This window comes from Corvus kubaryi, unplaced genomic scaffold, assembly GCF_017639235.1.
Source record: "Corvus kubaryi isolate FWS band 111438036 unplaced genomic scaffold, C.kubaryi_AGA036_p1.0 37308, whole genome shotgun sequence".
NCBI classification, from domain to species: domain Eukaryota; kingdom Metazoa; phylum Chordata; class Aves; order Passeriformes; family Corvidae; genus Corvus; species Corvus kubaryi.
In genome coordinates, this window is record NW_024581096.1 from 12,471,082 (window position 1) to 12,494,605 (window position 23,524).

General features: G+C 40.6%; 1 protein-coding gene across 2 annotated transcripts; it reads left to right on the forward strand.

Annotated features, from left to right (window-relative positions):
• Nucleotides 1–3,711: 3,711 nt before the first annotated feature.
• On the forward strand, nucleotides 3,712–18,140 carry C1QTNF3 (C1q and TNF related 3). 2 transcript variants are annotated; one of them, XM_042028540.1, is made up of 6 exons: nucleotides 3,712–4,225; nucleotides 9,210–9,321; nucleotides 11,544–11,698; nucleotides 14,249–14,378; nucleotides 15,078–15,177; nucleotides 16,297–18,140. In XM_042028540.1, exons 1-6 carry the CDS (start codon nucleotides 3,938–3,940, stop codon nucleotides 16,454–16,456), a joined length of 945 nt encoding a protein of 314 aa, XP_041884474.1. In that variant the 5' UTR covers nucleotides 3,712–3,937; the 3' UTR covers nucleotides 16,457–18,140. The 2 variants fall into 2 exon arrangements, with proteins under 2 accessions (XP_041884474.1, XP_041884475.1); XM_042028541.1 differs by having other exon boundaries at nucleotides 3,720–4,021.
• Nucleotides 18,141–23,524: the final 5,384 nt, after the last annotated feature.

Consider the following 23,524-nt stretch of genomic DNA (forward strand, 5'->3'; position numbering starts at 1 on the left):
AGCAGCCTTTCTATGTGATGCATGTGAGGTCACACACTGATCTGCCCGGTTTCATTGCAGAGGGGAATTGGAGAGCTGATGCACTAGCCATGCCTATAGAATTGGCAAATTTACCAAATAGATTCCAACAAGCCCAGCTGAGCCATGCTACATTCCACCAAAATGCTCCAGCTCTCATCTGGATGTTCCACCTTATCAGAGACCAAGGAAAGACTATTGTGGCAACATGCCCTAACTGCCAGAAACATCAGCTACCATCATTAGGCCAAGGGGTTAACCCTTGAGGCCTTAGCAGTTTTGAGGTATGGCAAATGTACATTACCCATTTCCCCCCATTTGGTTGCCAAAAATACATACACGTGTCAGTAGACACTTTTTCTGGTACAACCTGGCCCACCCTGGGGAAAGAGCAAAGGACGTCGTCAACTCTCTGACTCAAGCCTTTGCTGTGTTGGGGACACCAAAAAAGATAAAAACAGACAATGGCCCAGCATAGACTTCTGCAGAACTTAAAAAATTTTTTGATGAATGGGGTGTGGAACATGCCACTGGCATCCCCCATTCTCCTGCGGGCCAATCGATTGTCGAGCACAAGCACCAGACTTTGAAAAGACTACTTGAATAGCAGAAAGGAGGCAATGAGACCAATGCCCCTGTCTTAAGACTCTCCAAAGCACTCTTCACCCTAAATTTCCTAAACTGCTCCTGCGAGGAACCGAATCCCCCCATCATAAGGCACTTTACAAATTCTACCAAGGCCAAACTGACTGAAAGACCTGAGGTCTTGATAAAGGATCCAGATACATTGCAAGTACGTGGCCCATACCCCTTAATCACCTGGGGTAGAGGCTATGGATGTGTGTCCACCCCAGAAGGGCCTAAGTGGATCCCTGGGAAGTGGATCAAGCCATTTTTAATAAAGACAATGAAACCTAAAAAACCAGAAAATGCAGTGGCAACAGCCTGGAAAAGAAGGAGAAACAAGACCTCCTAAACAAAAGAGGAATTCTTCTCCCAGGCTGCAGAGGTGAACATTCCCCTTCCCATCTTCCCTAATGTGTTTCCCTACCCTAAGCGATCCTTTGTTTTTATTTGAAAGAGGGGGAATCCAAGGGAACCATGACTGTTTTGTTCAAGTTTATCATATTCATATAATGTTCTGCTCTTCCTTAGTTTAAAGCTTCTACAGGATGATCTCCCACCTGCTATTGTTCTACCTGCTACAGCTCCTTTTATACCAGCAAGGAGAAGCATGGATAATCCCCCAACTGAGAAAAAATATGTGGGTCACCCTAGCTGGAGCGCTGCAACAAGACCATCGCTGTCTGTCTACGGTGGCTGCAAGTGACCCCCTTTCTACCTGTTTAGTAGGGATTCCGTATACACCATACTCAAAGCCCAAAAGGGGACCAACCGTAGCCAATCACTTGCAACGATGGGATGCGTGGGCCAAAACATTGCCTGATGCTGAGAAGGAACCCCAGGAGCTTGAGCTCTTAGGGTCCGCTCCAGCTCCCCTCTGCCTTCATTTTTATTATAAGGCAGAAGAGGAAGGGAAAAAATATACCATCATCAACCCGCACCATAGGCAATTCACCTCACCAGAATGGTGCAATGTCACAGAATTTACCCTCTCGGCATCCACTAACCATCCCAAAAAACTTCCAAAGGGGAAATTCTTTATTTGCGGGGATAGGGCATGGGCAGGTCTCCCTTCTTGGCTTCGCGGAGGTCCGTATACATTAGGCCAGCTGACGCTGTTTACGCCCAACTTGACCCAAATTATTAATTGGAGCAACAGAACCCAATTGGCTCGGGAAAAGAGGGGTCTCAAAAATTTGGACAAAAATTGCGATTCAGAAATTTTCCATTGGTCCCACCTAAAAAGATCCGCCGTCTCCCTCTTTTTGCCATGGGTAGCAGCGGCGAAGGCTCTAGGGGAATTGGGCACCCTAGAGTGTTGGGTGGCTAAACAAGCCAATCTTACATCAGCTGTGCTAAGTGGCCTCCTCGAAGATGAGGAAATAACTAGAAAGGCTACCCTACAAAACAGAGCTGCCATAGACGTTTTGCTCCTAGCACACGGCCATGGGTGCCAAGAATTTGAAGGAATGTGCTGTTTCAATTTATCCTCAAAAAGCGAGAGCATACATTCCACCATCCAAAAGATGCAGAAAATGGTCTCTGAAATCAAAGTAGAGACAGAAGACTGGATGGATAATATTTTTAAGAACTGGGGATTATCAAGGTGGATTTCATCCATTTTAAAGACTGTTTTATGGATTTTCGTTATCATTCTTTTTATTCTTTTGTTTTTCAGGTGTTTTAAAAAATGTTTACTTTCTGCAATTGAAAGAACTTTCTCAGCACCGATATCCTCATCTAAATACAATAAAAAAGGGGGAGATGTTGGGGTGGCTCAGCTCACTCAGGAGCTGAGATTGTTACGTGCCACTCAAGTCAGGGCCATCCATTAGGTGGATTTCCCTGCCCGTGACAGAGGGTCAGAGGGCGGATCGTGGGACGGCTCAGAGGTCTAAGCTGCATCCCCCTGGGTGGTTCTCGGACCCAAGTTACCTCCCCCTGGTCTAGAAATTTCTCCTTTTCTCAGTTGTTCATTAGTTTCCTGTTGTGACTCCCGCCTCCCTGTTTTCCCCATTGGTTCAAGTTTAATTGTATCCTCCCCCTTGGTTGTCCTCCACTGGTTGCTTCCCTTTTCCCTGCCTTGTTCCACCCCCCCTTAAAAAGCCATGCATGGCTTCCCTTGGGGCCTTTCTGGTCCTTGGACCCTCCGGCAATAAACCTGTGTTGGAACCCACACCAGAGACCCCTCTCTATTCCTTTACCTCCAGGCTGATGCGAGCCCAGACACCGGCTGCCTGTCGTGCCTCCTCTGAGGAGGAAGCAGCACGCGCGTCTACCTTGCACCCTGCTTTGCCACCGAAGGCGTTCCCTGAGGACGTTGTGGAAGTGACGCTGTGTTCCCTCTGACCGAGGGCATGCCAGAGCTCAACCTTTTGAGCCAGCCTGTGTCAGATATTATTATTATATACATATAATTTGATTCTTTTAGTCTGAAAGAAGCCCCTGGTAAATTTATATTTACTTGGCAGTGAAAACACAAGACTTGGTTTGGCAATTACATTTAGGAAAACATTAGGAACTCAAGAGAGAAAATACTACTTGGCCAAGTATGTTGAAATACTGAGAAATGGGGCTCTGAGAATCTGAATTCAACCCAGTTTTTTAAAGCTACTTACCCGGTCTCCTTCCACTGGTGGCCAACTGACAGAAATTCAATATTTTTCTTCTAGTGAATGAAAAGCATAGTCAGAAACAGCCACTGGGTCAGGATCATATGCAAAACCTCCTCTTGTGCTTTTGTTTCCTAATTGCTTTTGGAAGGATTTTTCGGACTGGGCTGACGCAGTTGTGTGTGTGAATTTCCTGGCAAATAAGAAAGGTGACTGTGTCCAAAAAACATTTAAGAGTGTGAATTCACAGCCTTTCCATGTCTAATCAAGGAGCGTAAACCATTAGCCACATGTTCCCCATTTCCATCACATTTTTTCACACTTAAACAAAAACATGCCAAAGGAAAGGTGCTACATTTTTTAATGCCCCCAAATAGGAACCACAGGAGTCCATTAAATGCTGTGGTCATTTCCAGCATACAAATCAATTTTCCTTGTGGTAGTGAAGTGGTGAATAATGCCTGGTTTGTTTAAAGGAGCATGACTGATTTTGGATGAAGGATCCTGTCACTTTGGCATTTTTAGTTTTATTTATTGCATGCAACTGTATAAAACCTGGTACTGGTCTCCGTGCCAGGCTTACTAGTGGAAAAGCTGAAGGGACCACATAACTTCTGGTGCAGCAAAGAGGTTCTACTTCTGCAAGGCATTTGCTGGACTCCTGAAAAATTATTTTGAATAACATGGCAGAGAAGGATTTCATCAGTTGGCATCTACTGGCTTTATTTTTTCTTCCATTTTGCCTGTGTCAAGATGAATACATGGAGGTGAGCAGAAGATCTTATAAACCCGTGGCCAAAATATTGCAAAGTCACCACCAGACTGGTCACAAAGGTTCCAGAAGCAGGGAAATATTGAAACAGCGGAATCAACTAATAGAGTGGACTGTTGTTAATAGCACATCTACAGACCATAAAGTCCTGAGACCAGAGGTAGATGATGTAGAACTGACTACCTCAGATAGAGTCCAGGTACTCTGAATTAATCTTCTAAAGATATCTTTAAAGCTAATGAGATATTTTATTTTTTTGCTAACATTATTAGTGGTATATTTATGAAATAATTTTATTAAAGCTGTGTATTGGTCTGTATCCTGCTGGGTTGCTTTATAGGATCTTTTAATGAGCTGGTAGAACCAGCAGTGGTTGGGGACACTGATTTCAATATAGGCAGCAGTGCTTTTTTCTGTTGAAAGTGGGAACCCGTGAAATTCTGAAATACAGTGTCTTAATTATCCCAAGGTATTAATTATTGAATGTACCAAGGTTTTAGATATTGCTAACTCATTTGGATGTGAAAGAAAATTACAGAATTTCTAGAGGTATTTGGAGAGGTTCAATTAGCAGAGAATAATTTTACTTGAAAATGATGTCTTTAAAGTATATCTCTTGAGCTTGAGACAAACATAATGAAATTCTGAATGTTCAAAAATTTTATTCTAAGGAGTAGCTTGAAAAAAATATATACTAGTGTAATGAGTAGATTTAATAATATAAATCAACTGAGAGTTTAAGAAGAAAAAAGGCTCACAATGAAACTCTAAATCATCTGCAGTATCTGCATTTTAAACTGGGAATCTTTTTATGCCTTTCATGGCACTTTACAGTCATTAGTTTATAAAACCAGGAAAATGGCATAATAGATAATACACAAAACACTGCAGTCCAAATTTGAAAGAAAAAAATCTGAAGGGCAGAAGATGAAGTTTTTTCTAGCACTAGGCAAAACAAAATTCCACTCAAATGAAGAGGTTTTTCTGATCGATGTGTTTTAGTAACAGCAGGAACATGAGTGCTTTGTTCATACAGCTGATACAAATGTTTCAGTCCTGTATAGTTCACCTTTTATCATCTGGGGTTTTAAAATTTTTTCAGATCAAAATTTGATATTTTGAATTGCCAAAATCAAGGACATGCACATAAGTGTCGAATAATAAGCTGTGTTGTGATAAGCAGAGAAAAGATTTGATTTTAATCTTATTCTGGTCTTGAAGAACTGAAACACATCCAAGTATGGGAATAGGTTTAATACACCACTGTATTCCCTGTATTAAAACTTCACAGTGCTTTGCATTTTGTATTTCTCAGGCAGGAGTTAAATGTTCCTCCAGTGCACTCAGCAAAACAGATATTTAACTGTAGGCATGTTAAACTGTGTTAGCAGAATATAAACTGTGTAAAACATAAGGTATACAGTCCAAAGAGCCCGCTAGTGTGTGCAGACCTCTTTACTACAGGGAGAATTCTGCAGCTGTGTACTGCAAACCAGGGACAAAAGATTCCCTTTTAACCCTATACAATTTCAGATAATGCAGGATTTAATGTAAAACTACAACTTTTTAGGGCTCAAACTCTCCCTCACAGAAAGTGTCACTATGTTTGGGCTGCATGTGTCTCTCATCAGAGAGTTTAATGCAACTTGTCTGGAACTGCCTGCTGAGGGAACTGGTTGTGACATTAAAAGTGAGCCCAGCGAGTCTGAGTACAGCTGATGGCAGTCATTTACCTGCCAGCCCATCTCCAAGAAGCAATCTTTTCTGGGGAAATGATGTGATTTTTGGCTTACTAAAATGAAATGGAGCACTAGCAGATGCATGACAGGGATAATCAATCACAGAGTGGCTTACACAATACGTATTTTCCACTTCCAGACTCCAGGAATTTTTAGGCATAGGAAGAACAAAGGTGGCACTGACATGTTTTAATTCATGTCAAATCTCTCTCTTCCCCTTGAGCTATATGGAAACTGTTCAATTCCTATGTTCCTACTTTCTTGATTGTTTTAGGTAGAATAACTTTATCCAGCTAAAGAGAGGCTAAAGAGAAGAATTTCACTCTCTTGCTGAAGTGTTTTAAAGTGTTTAAAGAGTCCATTCCCTGTTGTAGGACAGAGATGATAGCATTTGTCTTTGTTATTGTCCTTGCTGCACTGGGTGCAAGGCCAGTTTCCACACTTCTTCCAACTCATGTAAAATATAATGTATATTTCTCAAGAACAAGAACTCCTAGTGACTAGGGACAGCTATGACAGACCATTTTTCCGTTTCAGGTTGCTCTTTGAAAATCTTTAAATATCGCTACGCAAGCAGTGCTTTATCCTGCATTTTGGCAACTTTTGTTTGTTTCTTTGCTTAGAGAAAGGGCATGGAGGGCCTTAGTGCCCACAGAGACTGACTATTGCACATTCAGAACAGAAGCCAAGAATGGTGGAGGTACATCACCTGTCTTCTGCGTTGTCTTAGACAATAAAACAGAAACTCATAAAATTAATTGGGAAGTCAGAAAGGGCTGGGTCTCCAATTATGACTCGTTCACAGCTTTAAATTAAGGGAATTTTATAGACCATCTGTTGCCTAGATGATTCTCCTATATACTAAATCATGGGAAATTCAGCAAACAGCCTCAGAAATACTTCCAGCTTTCTATCAGTATTAGGATATCAATGTGTCAGATGCATTTCACAAGCTCCTAAATCACATTCATGTTCTGGCAGCAAAGCCAAAGATTCGCTGACACAATTTATGCACAAATGGCTGCAAAGGATGCCTTTGGCAAGTAGACTGCAACTAATCTCTATGTCACATTTGAGTGTAATTTTAATATAGGAACACATTTTTCCTTTAAATGTACTCTTCATGAAGTTCTCTGCTTTTAAATATTAAAAAGAAAATCCTAAATATTCATCATCCTTGGCAGCTGACCATGAACAATTTTTTTTCTCCTAGTGAAAAAATCAGTAAAGATAGTAAGTTAATTATTTAAGACCTGCATAAGTAGCTATTTTGAAATCAGTGGAACTGTTGCATACAACCAGACTGGCAGGACTTGACTTATTTCACACCTAAGAACCTGATTAGCTTTTTTAGAGGTAATAGCACTTGGTTATGACCAACACTTGTATCTATTTTATGATAAAATAGCTGGTTCTCTAATACAGTTCGGGATTTCAATGCATTGTGTGAAAAAGGCGAATCACATTTGCACAGAGAGTCTCACATGCAGTCCACTTCATTGGATTCACGTATTTCCTCAGTTACAATCCACCATTCTACGTCTTTGGATATTTTCAGGCTGATATGACTTACTTGCTCTTGGCAGGTGTGTATTTAGTTTACTTTCCCATTTAACGTGAATATGAAGCACCATCTAAAAAAAGGTGGAGATTTTAATCTCAATGCAACAATCAATGTTATTATTTTAGGGGGTGCAAAATGCTTGCACAATTCCAGTCCTCTTGTACTTGGCTCCCTTTCAAGGACTGAAAATGAGCTGAAAGCAGGGCTGCTTCTTCTCTCATATTAGGAAAATTATAAAAAATGTATTGGGTGATTGTCAGTTATGTCCTTCCTAACAACTCGAAGAGACAAAACAGCCAGAAAAATACAAACAGGTTCTCCAGGAAGAGATAGTTCAAGAGGCAGAACTTACTTTTCTCATTAAGTATAGACCTTGTCTGGAATTAAGCTAAAAAGAATAGCCTTGACAAAACCCCATAAATATGAAGCCCTTCTGCCCATTGGCAAGTCTTAACTTTTGCATAACTCTTTGAATATGAAGGATATTTGTTTAGCAGTAAAGTTGGCCTTTATTCCCATGGTAACTCCACCATCACTGGCTCCAGCTGGACAGGGCGTGCGTCTCATTGGAAGAGTTGAAGCATTGTGGTGGTGACATGAAATGAATTTTCTGTATCTGTAAGTTCCTAAGCCTCCTGAAATGAATGAATTCTGGGGGTGTGCTTGGTATTGTCCAAAACATAGGCAGAAAGTTTCAGATGACGTCACTGATGACACTGAGGGCAGCAATACAGCACATCTATGTGTTCATTTGACAGCTCCCATCCTGCCAGAGGCTCATTTTCTGCCACTAAACCAGTAACTCTGCATCAGGCAAGTAATTTGACAATGATAAGGATGAGGGAAAAGAAGGGGAAGGAAGATGAATAGTAGAATGAAGTAGAAGTAGTAGTTGGACTGGTGTAATTATCCCTCTCCAGATTTTAGGAACTGCAGTTTGCATCTCAAGATATTAGGAAAGAATTGTAGGGGAAAAGAAACAAGAGGTACAAATGAGGAAGTAGAGGAATAAAACAAAACACTGGACCTTGGCCTCAGCGGACCTACTGGAAGATCTATGATAACTAAGTCATGAAATCCAGTCAAAATTGAATGAGTCTCCATTAGTACAAATACAATAATATGGAAAAGAAAACCACTTAAACAAAACCATTATTAAACTGATTACTACAGTAGCTGAGCTGTACATAATAAACGCATTATTTTATTAATGCTGCTATATTAGTCAGCATATAGTTACACATTCACCACTAAAAATGATCAAAAGCCCCTAACAACCTTGTCTTGTGGTAAGTTCAAAGTTTTGTCTTTTGTCTTGGCACTTCTTTAGGTTCTCCCAAGTTTAGTAGCCTGTAAATACACAGGTCTGGGATCATGAAGAGGAATATGATGCACAGACTTTTTTAATATCTTCTTTGGGTGGTCCAACACAGTTTTATTTATGTTTAGTGGAGGATAGTTCGTTGCTGAAAGTCAAATCAAGTCTCTTGTGTCCTACCACTTGTTGTATATAGGCATGTTTGTCATCAAAGGTCAGTTCAAATGTGGGATCAGGATGTGAATCTAATTGAAATAGTCATCTAAATTTCATTATTTGGTATTAATTTATTTTCAAAGCCCTCATTATTTAACACGACAAGTTGTTTTTTTAGTATTTGTATAGCTCTTTGAACGCTTTGAGAGCTATTCCTTTAAATCTTCCAAAAATAACATCTTCAGGGACAACCCAGCTATGTGAGAATTTCATGCCAGATAAGAACTGTTTTGAAAACTTACCAAGTATATAAACAGAAACATATAATGAAGACCCTGTAACCGACATGCATAAGATTGATGTCCTCCATGAATGAGCTACTTAAAGCTTATTTTTGTGCACTTAGCCCCCCCAGCCTGGACCACAGAATCCAGACTGCAGTTCCTGCTGCCGAGGTGACTTTGGAGTTCGACTCTACCAAGGGCCCCCAGGACCTCCCGGGCCCCCTGGGATGCCAGGTAAAGATGAAGTTAAATTCACTTCTTCTTCAGTCTAATTTCAGGCCATAAATTACAGGTTATTCTATGAAATACCAGAGAATGGTCCAAACATCAGTATTTGGGGACAGATTCAGGAACAAGTTTTTCTATAATTTCAGAGAAGACAGATATTTTCAGTTATATTTTAAGGTATTTTCCATTGAAAACCTATTTGTTATTAAATTCAGCTTTCACAATTCATACTGAAAGTAATCTTATTACCCCCCTAGGGAAAATTGGTCTCTCTTAAAGCAGCATGCAGTTCCCATGAAATTTGGAAGAACTTGTTCCCTGGAGCTGATTATTGTGATCACCTTTGTATATCTGGCTGTGTTACTGTGCACTGTATTCAAGGGCTTTTCTTCATCTAGCATACTGATAGCCAATATTTTACAGAAACACAGATGCTTCTGTTCTCTCATGTAAATTCCTTCACTTCCTTCTTTCCTCTTGTCTTCGATAATAAAAAATAATTTTCTTTTTTTTTTTACATTAAAAATGTGCACAGAAGAACAGCTTACACAAGAAAACTGTATACTCTGATCTGATAATTTATATGGAAATAGAAGAGCCTAGAAAAGGGAAAATGTTGGTTGCATGCTGGTGTAATTTTGTTACAGCGGCTATCTTCAGGGATTTGGAAATTACCATTCCTAAAGCAGAGGTACAACATAAATGAACAGGTCACTGAAAGACAGACTTGCCTCCTTTTCAAAAGCTTACATTTTCTGTTATCACAATAAAAATGCAATTCAGTGATCCATTAGTTATTAATAAAGTGTTGGCTTCCTAGAAACAGGATACAATCTTATACTAGACCCATATTTTCAAGGCTGCAGTGGATATACCAGCACGTGGCCTAGTCCCAGCTTTCCCTTCCCTCATATGTCTGAGTCCCACTTTCTGTCACGGCAGGATACCACAAACATGCATCTGGCAGCAACCTTCTGCACCCTGGGATTCCTGTCTCCTTCATTTGCTAGATTTCATGTTGTTGTGCCTGTAAGGGGAATAACAGCAGTTGTTTTCCCCCTTGATTGAATCAAATGTTGCTTGGAGACCTCTGTTTTGAACCGGTAGAGCAGCTCTGGCTTCACATAAAGAATGATTCTTATTAAGAGCTGCAGATTCCTCTATCTAAACAAAAATGTGTATAATTTCTTTCACCATTTGTCTTCCTCATTTGAAGTGCGTTTTTTTTTTCTTAATAGAAAAACTCTGAAGGATCACTTCATCATCAGATTTGATCTCAAACAACACTATTCTTCTTGTAAATTTGTAACCAGAGAGAATAATCAAAGAACAAGCAGAGTGTCAAAGCACCTAATTTCAATTCAGGTAGAATTAGAACAATGATGACATTTATTAATCCCCTGAGCCGAAAGATCAGGCTTTTGCTGTAGGAGGCATAATAATTGTTCAGTGATTCTAGCCAAATTTAAAATCCTGTCAGCTGCATAGACATTTGCTCAGTAATTTAGTCAGTAAACACCAGGAAGTAAGTAATACTGCAGATGCGTATTTTATAATGAGTCTTTTTACTCATTTACTCATACAAAGCCATCTCAGAAAAGTTTGATTATAAAAATTTTGTCTCTCTTTAAATCTAGCACTATGCAATCAAACAACCCCTTTAAGCTAACCAGCACCCTGAGAATGCACACTGTCCTGTTTTTAGCACAGATTTTAGCAACTTTAACGATACAGCCATTCATGATTTGTGTGGATGTGTTCTAAAGATAGAAAAATCTTACTCAAAATTATGTTATTCTCTCATGATTGACTTAAATTACCAGGAAATTAGTTTTTATACTAAAGGAAAAGCAAAAGTGCTTCTGCAGGCTACCTGGTATGTGTCAATAGAAAGTGACTTTTGCTTTCCTTGAGCCTTGTGTCTGCTGAGGTCTTCTTGCACATCTCCCCTACAAACCAATTACTTGAGACATCACCAGTTTATACAGCAACACCAAAACAACATGAGGGTAAACTCCTAAAATCAGTGTCCTTCTGGAAACTTGTTCACCAAAACCTTCACCTTCAGCTTGACCACACAGCAGTTTCTTATCCATCACAGCTCAACCTGGGGTTTATGGCACCGAAGACTACATGTGTTGCAAACTGTGGAAGAGGACCCTGTCACACTTATCTGTTAAAATGTGTTAAATTCTTTAAATAAAACAGAAAGCTTTGTTTCCCTTCAGGAAATCATGGAAACAATGGAAATAATGGAGCAACTGGCCAGGAAGGAGCCAAAGGTGAGAAAGGAGACAAAGGAGATATGGGACCAAGAGGAGAGCGTGGACATCATGGGCCCAAAGGCGAGAAAGGTTACCCTGGGATTCCCCCAGAGCTGCAGGTACAACATCTCTGGCTCATATTGGCTGCTGCAAATCTCAGATTATGGTTTTCTTCACTGTAAACCAGCACCTTATTACTGTAAGATACTTAAGAAGCAAATCCTCCTGTAAATTAATACTGTAAAAGGCATATACAGCCCTTGTCCTGACTGAAAAATGTGCTTTGCCAGATCTTTCTGGAAAATAAAAGCTTTATTCAGAATCCAGCTGAGAAATAGGCAGGAAGAAGCATATATGCTTTCCTTTGAGGGCAAAATGCCAGTGTCTGGGTTATTAAAGGAGAATACCAGGGACTATCATTTTCCTACCAAGACGTATCACATAAATAATTGCACTTCCCACAGCATATGAAAACAGTAAAGGAGTCATGTTTCTCAGGGCAGCCAGGCTGAAGCACATATATCCAGCTTCTCAAAGTATGGGCTCAAAATTTCTGAGTGCAGATAGAGTCCTTTAGTTTCGAAAAATACCCCTCAGTAGTTATCTGTATATTTATATGTCTAGATACTTTAAATATGTTTGGGGCCTTGTAGATTCTGCCTATGAATGAAAAACTCAAAAGCCAGATGAGCATTAAAACCTGGGTTCAAGCCTGAGCTGTCAAGCTCAACTGTCGTGTTGGCACAATCTCACAGCTTTTGCATTAGAGCTTCTTCAAATCCCAGGAATCCGGCAGATGGCAGAGAGCTTGTGTATATATATATATATATATACACACACACATACACACAGATACATATATTCGTATATATGCGCATATATAATATATGCATATAGAAATATATACAATTACACTAATGGTATAGGTGAATATCTTATAAACATACATTTAATTACATTCAACAGATGTCATTTTGCAATTTGGAAATGAACTACCACTATTTTTTTTCTTACAAAAACATAATGGTAGTAATGTAATTAAAACCAAGTAATGAGAGGATGAATAATAAAAGGTCATATTGTAATACCTTTTTCCAAGTAAAATTCCATCATTTCTTTAAACAGACATGTTTAAAAATGCTTACAGTATAACATATTATTTCTTAACACCACACTTAAGAATTTTAAAGTCAGTGGGGGTATAGAAGAAAACACTTTTGAATACAATACTGTTTTAAGTACAGGATTATTTTGAAAAACTTCATGTATCCATGTTGACCTGCTACTTCATAACAAAACCTAGAGAGAAAGGACATACTTTTCTGCTCTTCTGATCAGCCTACAAAAAGGAGCTCAGGGTCAAAGAGTCTGTGAGACGGAATCTAGACAAAAGCAATAAATTCCATCAATCTGCAACTGCAGCTGCTTTCCTTTAACACATGATGAACTTTGATGTGATCCTGGCTGAGAAGCAAGACATTAACAATTTGCCGTCATAGAAAATGCATCCATGCAGGGGTAAGGAAAATCAGCCCAAGCTTTCAGCTCACATCTGGAGCTCCTTAAATTTCTGAACAGATGGCTAACGATTTCCTTTGTTGGATCCAGACTTGCATTTGACTGTCTGTTTTGGTTTTGTTCTGGTTTGGATGTGAAATCAAAAGGAGTTTGGGCTGTTTTTTTATTTTTTAAATACCAGCATAGCAGGAATCTCACAAAAAAATGTCATTTTTGTGATGGGCAGTAACAGCTGCAGTTGAACACTTGTCATTTAAGAAGTTGAGATGGAAATAAAAAGCCAATTCTCTATGTGACCTTCTGACAACAAGGTGCAGCAATTCTGATGCTACCTCATTTACTGACATAATGAGGGAGCAATGACAGACTTACAGAAAAGGTCAGTCCTTTCCCTGACCAGGCCAGCTGTCAGTGTCATTTCCTGGTATCTTGCTGAGGGTAATTTAAGTTGTCCAGTGTGGGATATTTTGCACTGCTTCCCATGAAACATTTCTATGGCAAGAAGTGAAACATGAAGTTGAAGCAGTTTTCATTTTCTTATTTTCCCCTCTTGGTCTCCACCACCCTCTGTTTTCAAGACTGAGGGTAACTGATAAGAGAGAAAAAGCACTGAATATTGAGTCCCAGCTGCTGCACTTCCAGAGGGAAAGTGCTTTAAAAGTGCTTTATATATCTCTAAAGTAGTTAGCAAGAAACACTAATCTGCATGGATTTTACTGAGCATTATTTATTTTCACACATTCAGTTAAAAGCAATATCCAGTATAAATGCATTGGGGAATACATAAAAACTATATAAAACCCTTTTGTCAGAAACACCATCCATTTCAATACCATGTTGCTGTTGCATCATTCTAGCAAGACTTAAAAGTAAATAAAATCTGAAATTAAGGTTCTAAACAGCAAACACTTGACCATACGCTTACTTTACAGTCATGAATAGTCCAATTGAATATGAGAACCCTAGTCTTCTTCCAGTTTCATTCAATGGAAGTTTTGTTAACTGGAGTTTATTGACCTTGGAGCAAGCCCTAGAAGAACATCTGTCAGGAAAATAAACAGACTGCAAATACAGGAAGAAATCTGTACCTGATTGCTCTACACACGTGCTTTTCATGAACAACTGCCTGAATAAGAACTGGATTTTTGCAGGTCGCATTCATGGCTTCGATGGCTACTCACTTCAGCAACCAGAATAGTGGGATCATCTTCAGTAGCGTTGAAACCAACGTTGGGAATTTTTTTGATGTCATGACCGGCAGATTTGGTGCTCCAGTGAATGGTGAGCATTTGCAAAACAAAATAATATAATTCTTGGAGCCATAGGGAAAAATGTTGTCAGTAAGGATGAGACACTACTTAACTGCCTTTACACTCATTCTGCATAGCTCTTGTTACCTACTTTCCAGAAAAGCGAATTAAAAAAACCGAGCAAGCCAAGAGAGGTCTTGCCAGCCAGTAAGACTAGTGCTGACACAAAGGCAGGAGAAAGAGGCATGGCCAGGGCTGGGGAGGGAGCAGGACTGTCTGCTTTGCTGTGACTCCTAGCCATTCAGCCACTGCGATGACAGAACCACAGCCTTCATGTTGTAGTAGCAGCAGCAGCAGCTTCCCAGTTGCCTCCTCCACCTCTTGCCTCTTGTCAGTCTCTTCATTCCCATCTTCCCCCAAAGCAGTTCAGCTGTGAGCTGACCTGCAACAGCTGTGTGGTGGAAGTGAAGCATTACAGTTCATGGGTTATTTTTCAGCTGCATCAATCTCCCCTCTTATGCAGCTGTGGTGCAGGAAGAACAACCCCTGCTATATGCAGAATTAAAATTAATCAGATTTTGGAACACTATAAGCAGAAGCAAAATATCTGCTGACAACTGGAAGGCAGTTTTGTCCGCAGCTGTTATGTTTTCTAAGCAAGAAGCACAAATCTGCAGCATGATTACTTCTCTCTATGAAACAAACAAGTTGTATTTTATAACTTTTTCAGGGGTGTATTTCTTCACCTTCAATATGATGAAACATGAAGATGTGGAGGAAGTGTACGTGTACTTGATGCATAATGGTAATACAGTCTTCAGCTTATATAGGTAAGTAAAGGGCCAGGCCATTTTAATGCAAAAAACATTTCTATGGATGTGATAGCTTGCTCATATTTCAAGAAACATACAACTGTTCCATTTTTTTGAAGAAACTCTCTAGGGTAAAATAATGAACAAGAAAAACTATTTTATTTTGCCATCCTCAGCTTGCATATTAGGACCACACACACCACAGATCCCGGACTTAAAATTCAGCCTTGATCACAATTTCCTCAAAGTCCGGGGAAAGGAGTTAGCACTGCAAGTCACAGTTGGAGTTCAGTGGTATCATGTTGTCATTCTGCTAAAATATATCTTCATCCTCATTTGGTTTGCCAGAGAAAGGAAATAATGAAGTGTTCAGTGACTAGTTACAGTCTTGTTAACATGAGGGCAGAGCAATTTACTTTAAAGTTGGAAAGTGTTTATACTGCAGTAGTAAGGATGAGTAAGAAGCAAAGGTCTTCCATTTACTGGCTTTTTTATCATTAGCACACCACCAGAGGCTGCTTCATCCCCAACAGAACTTTTCTGCAAAAGAAGTGCTTCATTTCTCTTCCCCCTGAAGCATTGATTTTAGAAAAGGCAAGAAGTGGAAGAAAGGGGACCAACACTCAGGCAAAGCCAGGAGGTTAGCCCTCATCAAATGTACCCATGTTCCAATGAAAGGCTCAGGACGGAGCAAGCTGCCTGTCTCTGCTCGTTGCCTATGCTGGCAGCACAGGGGCTCAACTCATGTCAGCCTCCTGGCCTGGAGGCTTTTAAAATTGGCTGGGATTAATTCAAGTGAAAAAAAGCATCACAGGAAATCTGTAGTGTTGTGATCAGTGGGCAGAGTTTCATTTTAAATGAAAAAATTGCTCCTGTGTCCTGGAAAAAAATAAGTTACAATTCCAGAACTTCAGAAAGGAATAAAATAAGGCACTTAGGTGAGGTACAAAATTTGACTAGGAGATCAAATGCAGAAAGTTGTCAAAATTTCCTTATAAAGCTGAAAAAATGTTGGCAAGCCTTTCAAGAAAATTTTTCTCAGGATAACAATGTACTTGTTGGATTTTTTTTTTTAAGTTATTTGCTTGATCATTGTTGACAAACAAAAATTTGACTTGTTAAAATATTCATCCTTAGCTATGAATCCAAAGGGAAAGCAGATACTTCAGGAAATAGTGCAGTCCTAAAACTCGCCAAGGGAGATGAAGTTTGGCTGCGAATGGGAAATGGAGCCCTCCATGGGGACCATCAACGCTTCTCCACCTTTGCTGGGTTTCTTCTTTTTGAAACCAAGTAAAAAAAAAAAAAAGGAAACAACCCAATGGATATTTATCTGAAGAAAAATCTTTTTTGGAACTGGTATTTTTCACTGGACTGTGAAATAACATTACAACATTGGAGGATGAAGAAGCTTTGTTTTGATGCAATGTGTTGCTACTTGTGTGTCAGAGATCAGCTGAATACATTGGGCAGCTGACACAGATTCACAGATGACACACAGATGTCATCTGGGTTGCACCTATTGAATCATTAAATGTTGCTATTCCTCTCTTCCCCAAAAGTGAATGAAAAAAAAGGAAAAGGAGTTTAAAGAATTTAAAGAGCAGTTTACATAAATTCAATTTCATCTCTAAATATACGCTAATTAAGTACATGTCAGGAACTGAACAATTGTTTCAAAATTTCCTAATAACTTATTCAGTTCTCGTTACATGTTCATTTAAGTTTGCACCATGGAAACAGGCCTGAATGTATTATAAGCAGGCTCAGGTGAGACCAGATCTAAAGGAAGAAGTTTGTATTGGATTGGAATGAACTCAAATAGAAGAAAAAAATGTGAAAATACACATGTCAAGGATTCAGGTTTATTGCATTCCCATCTCAAACCTCTGAAGACGTATCTGGTGTCATTTTTCACAGATTTTTAGCATATATTTATGCTTACTCTCTCTCTCTTAGAAGAAGAGTGTTAGTAGTTCTTGCCTTAGTAGCAGCTTGAAGCTAAGGTAATTTAGTTTGCAGTGTGAAGGGGATCAGGCAGGGGAACTGTAATGTTTCCTCCTAGCCTTAGAATTTTTAAAACCTGATGTAACTAAATGCAGGGTGTCAAAGCAGAGGCATATATGCTAGAGAAATCAGGATATGCCAACAGCACAGAGATACACAAACTTTGTGGTGTTTGGAGCTCCTTCAGAAGGATGTACCTTATAATATTGCATATTTACTTAACAGTGAAGTTGTTGAAACAGTTTTCCTAGCAGCCTTCCAAGAATCAGTATTTCAGGAAAAGACATTGCAAAGCAGCAGCAGCTAAGCCAGTTCAGTATTTAACTGGTGAAAGCAAATGCTGGCTGGCTCAGAAGCTCTGGTCCCAATACACTGGGCCACTCTTCAGCATTCATATTTGTCACTGGCTTTTCAAAATTTGGGTACCTGAAATTCTGTCTTGCTATTTTCCTCTGAATAAGCATCAAAGTCAATACGAAGTTTGAATGTATCTTATTCTGGCTCTCCATACGTAAGGTAATGAAATGTAAATTCTTTTTTAACAGACATTACATTTTAATCAGACATTACCTGCCATTAATGTACAAGAAGGTGAGGTTAGGAAAACATTTGTTTGAAATTCTTTTATACTGGATGCAGGTATCAGTAGCACAACAATAGAGCAAATGAATCAAAATTTGCCCTACAAATTTGTATGTCCTTGTACACGTTCCTAGTGTATGTAACCACATCTTATGAAGAAAAATGCATGTTGATACTTGATGATTATGACTTGTGATTTTTTAGTTTTATGCATCAACCACTGAAAATGTTAGCTTTAATGAACTGTTGTTGGATGAGTTTTTATCATTTCTTTATGAACTTAGGTCAGGTTTGCGCCATGCAGGTTTTTAAAACCTGAGACCATGTTATTTTGTTAAGCTTACTTTGTAAAACATACATTTATCCAATAAAGATTAATGGTTACAAAACCATACTGGTTTGTTCATATCCATATTTACCAAGGACATTACCATTTTGAGATAATGGAGGGATGTTATTTTTAATATGCTTTTCCTAAGCATTCATTTTGCTACTGAATGGGAGAAAGCCAGTATTAAGGGTTAAAATATATTTATTTTACACGTGCATACACATATATACACACATATATACATAAAATTTAAATCTGTAAGGTTTCCTTTGGGGACTTACTTTTCCTTTGTGACATGGCCGTTTTAAGCCATTTTGGTCAGAATAACGCACTTAGAAACTGTAAGACATACACTAATTTTAAGCTCCTTATTATCTTATGATCTACTGTAATGGTCATAATATAAAAGAAGGTCATGTTTTGTGTTGTTTTCACGAGTTCTGTGCAACTTGGCCTGCTAAGAGGGAAAAGTGACTAAGAATTACCACAAAAGCTTCTGACAAACAAAGAGCAGTCTGGTCTCAGTTCCAAGGTTAAAGCTAAACAGTTTTTTACATAAAGGTTAAAACTTCCTGGGTTTTGAATGAAATCTCTGCAGTCTTTTCTCTGCAAAATTATTGCATGCAATCTCTGCTGATTGAGTGTCATAATACTTTACAAATAAATAGTTAACTTACATACTAATTTCTTTCAAAGGAAAAAGGAAGATCCTTCAAAATACAGCAGCTGATGTGAATATGTGTGTGTATGTGTTCTTGTTCTTAAAAATTAACAAGCTTTATATTCAGTAAGTCATGTGGAAGATATGATTTTTTTCCTCAGAAATGTTCATGAAGATTAGTCATCTTTCCATTGCTGCTGATAATTGAAAGCCTCTGGCTTAGCAGATGCTCAAGACAAAATGTCTTCTGTCCCAGACTTTCATCCTCTGTTATAAAATACATGCTGTTTTGTAATTTGTGTTACGATGGAGAAACCTTCTGGAAACTGCAAAGCTGTAATTTGGAGTATACTTAATGGCTTCTTGTCTTTGCTAAAATGAGCCTGTATCTCTCCCATTCCCTGAGCTCCTAGATTTAACCAAAACTTGGCAAGACCTGCAAGCCCCTGCCTGCCATAAGAGCTGTGGTTTGGTAGGTGATATTCTGCCTCTGTGGTAGGCACTGGCATCCTGGCAAGAGAAAATGCTTCTTTACACAGAGCCAAGTTGAGCTCTGCTCTCTCTGAAACACCACTCCCAAATCCTGGTCCTCCCTTCCCCCAGAGTTCCAGGGACTGCTGTCCTTGCCTGGGACATCCTTGCAGGGCAGCAGCTCTCATCTCCAGCCACGTCATGAGCATTAATTGCTGCATTTTGCAAAACAGGGCTGTGTGCAACTTGAGAGGTGCTGGGTGCATCCCCTTGCCGGGGGTAAAACACAACATCTGTGCAAGAAAAACATGAACTAGAATGAAACCAAATTGTGGGAAAATGTTATAGGTCTGGGTCCCAGTTTCTCTAGTGGTATTTAAAGAAAGGAGAAAGAAGTTTAATTAGAAATCTGTGAGAAAAGAAAGAAGTATATGGTTTTACTTTCAGAAATTAGTCCATGGCCTGATTGACTTGATTCTGAAGAAGTAGTTTAGACTGACAACAGTTTGCAGTCTCAGCCTCACTGAAAAGCCTGTGAGCCAATGGGAAATCATTAAATAAAGCAGTATTTTTCTAAAGAGAAAACAAGGAACAAACTTCCCACTCAGATCTTTCACCTTCCTCTCTCTTTCACTGAATTTCCTACGTTACAACCTGCTGTCTTCTGAAGCAGTTTTTAATAAAAGTGGCTTTGAATTAAAACATTTTTTGCCTCCTTCTTAGTTCAGATTACTAAAATGATTCTTTTGAGCTCAGAATAAAAGAAAAAAAAATCACACAAGGACAAAACATGCAGGGAGCCGTTGAGTGGTCTTTGAAAATACCTAAGTTCTTAATTTTGGTGAGTAAGTAGCAAAGTTTCTCTATTGTGCAGTTAGTTCTGCTTCAACAACCAAAGAAAATACAACCTGGGTGATCAGTTCTGATCTAAAAATCTGAGGCAACAAAAGGCTGTCATGCTCAGTGTCGGGGTCCCTCCTCCCTGCCATGTAGCCCTGGGAGAGGGGCCCTGGGGGGGAGACATGGGATTTCCCTGCCCCTGGTCAGCCTCGTTCCCCATTGGTTGTTTTGTGTTCCCCTGCATGGGGAAGGACCCTCAGGTCCCATGATTGAACAGTTCCTCGGCAGAGCCCCGGCCATGTGGCTGGAGAAATAAACATCTCTCTGAAATGTTGCTGCCTGTTCTGAGCTTCCCCTCCCCCTCCCAAAGACAAGTGCTCCTGCCCATGTGCTCCGAGCTCCTTTGTTCTAAGCGCGGGCAAAACCAAATGTAACTCAGACTCTTCAGCAGTGTCTGATTGGCCGGTCACCCCGGGTCCGCCCCCAGTCCGCCCCTTTCCCCTTCTCCGAATAAAAGATGGTGGAGGGGAGGCTCCACCCTCTCTCTTAGCTCAGCTATCTTCCTGTGAACATCTCTGGTTGTCTCTCTCATTTGAAAGCTTCTAACTGCAGGAAATTGAGCGAGCAGGGAGCTATATTTCTCCCTCTTTGCTTCTGCTGGTGGTATTTGCTTTGCAGCTGATACAGGTACCGATTTTAGAGCTACTAAAGTGCTAGATCGCCCGTGCTACCTCCCAAGGCTGCTCGAGGCTTTCTAAGGCATTGAAATACAAGCGCTAGCCAGTATAAAGCTGAAAAGATACCTTCCACACTGAAACACCTATCAAGAATCAGTCCATATATATTTCTTTTCCACGGCCCTCCTTGTTTGATACATCATGTTACAGAATCCCCACTGTAGCAAATGGTGGATAATGCAGGCAGAGCGATCCCCGATCCCTAAGCGACTGATGTGTGAGTAAAGAAACTTTGGATTCCTCTTCTTGTTTTTGTTTTGCTGTTCCATCTCTAAACTATGGAGGAACCGTGGAAAGACTCTTGGCTCTCAGAGCCTCATATGGACATTTATCTTAAACTTGAAAAGATTCTTGAACAACAATTTGTAAATTTTAGCTTAATTCAAGCTCAAAAGGAACTGAAAAACTTCCTGGCATGGTTGTTTAAGAACTTTTTCTATGTTTCTTGGGATTTAATTCTTACCAAAGACTTTTGGAACACTGTTTGGACACAGTTAATACTGGAGTCAAAATATATGCCGATGGAAGAATATTTTCATGAATATTATTTAATTACCGAGACTGTTGAGCAATGTCAGCTGTGTCCTGGCGAAGGGAAGCCTGGCGCAGGGACCGTGTGGCCCAGGCCACGTGCACCGAGTGCTCTGCGAGCAGCGGCAAGGCAGTTCCCGCGTGCGGGCGGAGCCACGCGAGCCGCAGTGTCGGTGGCGGAGCGAGGCATGGCAGGAGCAGCGGGACCCAGCGGTGCCCACACAGCCCCGCGCAGCGCGTGGTGGAGCGAGCCCCATGAACGCCTGGCCAAGAGGGGCGGCGCGCGGGCAGCGGCTGGCGGCAGCGGCGGTGGAGCGGAGCCGCGCCCAGCCGAGACGTGCGCTGGAGCCGGGCGCGGGAGAGTCGTCGCTCGGGGGCCCGGCCGAGACGTGGGTACAGCGCCTGGCAGTGGCAGCGAAGCTGCGACCAGAGGAGGTGACACACGGAGAACTGAGCGGCGCGGCCCGGCCCGGCCCGGCCCGCGCAGCCCCGAATGCAACCCCGGGAAGAGCGCACAGGCACGAGCAGCTCCGGCAGCCCCGGCAGCACTAGCAGCCCTGGCAATTCCAACACAGGAGCAAGCGAAAGAGAAAGCAAAAATGCAGCGAGACAGAAAACAGCAGCCACTTGGAAAAAGGAAAAAATCATCGTAGCTAAGGTTTTAGGAACAGTAAAATGGTATAATGTTAAACAAAATAATGGTTTTATAATGAGATGTGACAACCAGCAAGACATATTCGTGCATAGAACTGCTATTAAAAAGAATAACCCTGAAAAATACATCCCAAGCTTGGGAGATGGAGAGGTGGTGGAATTCAAAATTGTACAAGGTAGAAAAGGATTCCAAGCAGCACAGGTCACTGGGCCTGATGGTGTTCCTGTAAAAGGCAGTATATATGCTAAAAATCGTAGTCATGTTAGACAATATCTCCATTATAAGCCCCCCCTACAGTCTCCCTTTCCTAATCCCACCTTTCCCTTTTACCCTATATCCTATTACCCCCAGTGTATTCCCAATCCATTTTTCCACCCATGGTTTCCCTCACAAAACCATGCCTTTGCCAATTGTTTCCCCAAAAATCCCTCTCTGATGCCGAGGGAGGGATGAAAAGGGGGAGGGAAGAAATTAAACCCTCTCCTGCCTCAGTTTCCCTACAAAGCATGCTCAGAGAGTTCTGTCTCCCTTCTGTCAGCCTTAAGATGTTCTGGAGAATCTGTTTGGACATTCAAAGACTCAGGAGGGTGGCTTGTTTTGTTTTGAAACTGTTCTTGTTGTTTTCAATATTAAGTTTTAAATCTCTTTTTGTTAAAAATAAACAGGTGAAATGTCGGGGTCTCCTCCCCCTGCCATGTAGCCCTGGGAGAGGGGCCCTGGGGGGAGGCACGGTGTTTCCCTGCCCCTGGTCAGCCTCGTTCCCCATTGGTTGTTTTGTGTTCCCCTGCGCGGGCAGGGACCCTCGGGTCCCGTGATTGCCTCAGTTCCTCAGCAGATCCTGGCCATGTGGCTGGAGAAACAAACATCTCTGAAACATCTATCAAGAATCGGTCCTTATATATTTCTTTTCCACAGGCCTCCTTGTTTGATACATCGTGTTACAGAATCCCCACTGTAACAGCTCAGATACCAACAAAGAAAGTCACAAACTCTAGAAACTATCCTCATAAATTAAAAGAACTTGATAGAAGGTGCATTTCCTAGTATGATCAGATTCCCTCTTACACCAAGGGGCAAGAGCTCCTGTAGTTCTTGGGTCAAACCACACAGTTTTAGAAGGAGTTAGGCCATCTGCAGCCCCCAGTTAATTTCCAGTCTTCTGCCAGTGGACTGATGAAGTCAGTGCACGGAGGTTGAAATGAAGACTTAAGGATGACAGTGGAAGAGGCTCAATTTTGTGCATCTGCATTTGGAACAGGGCAGGCCGTCCTCCATGAACACATTCACAGAATAATAAAACCCGTGTGGGACAAGATTTTATTAAACAAAGAGACTCCTTGTATTAACTGGTGAAAAATTACACAAATGGAGGGCTGTTCTCCTGCTTTTCTGGAAACAATCCATCAGACATAAAAATAAAAATTCTACAAGAATCAGTGTTTTAAAAGAATCACATTGCTACAACACCAAGAGTGGAAACACCCATGTTCAAATTATCTTTGACATATCAGCTTCTGTTTCCTGTGAATGTGTTCCTCCCATCATCTAGT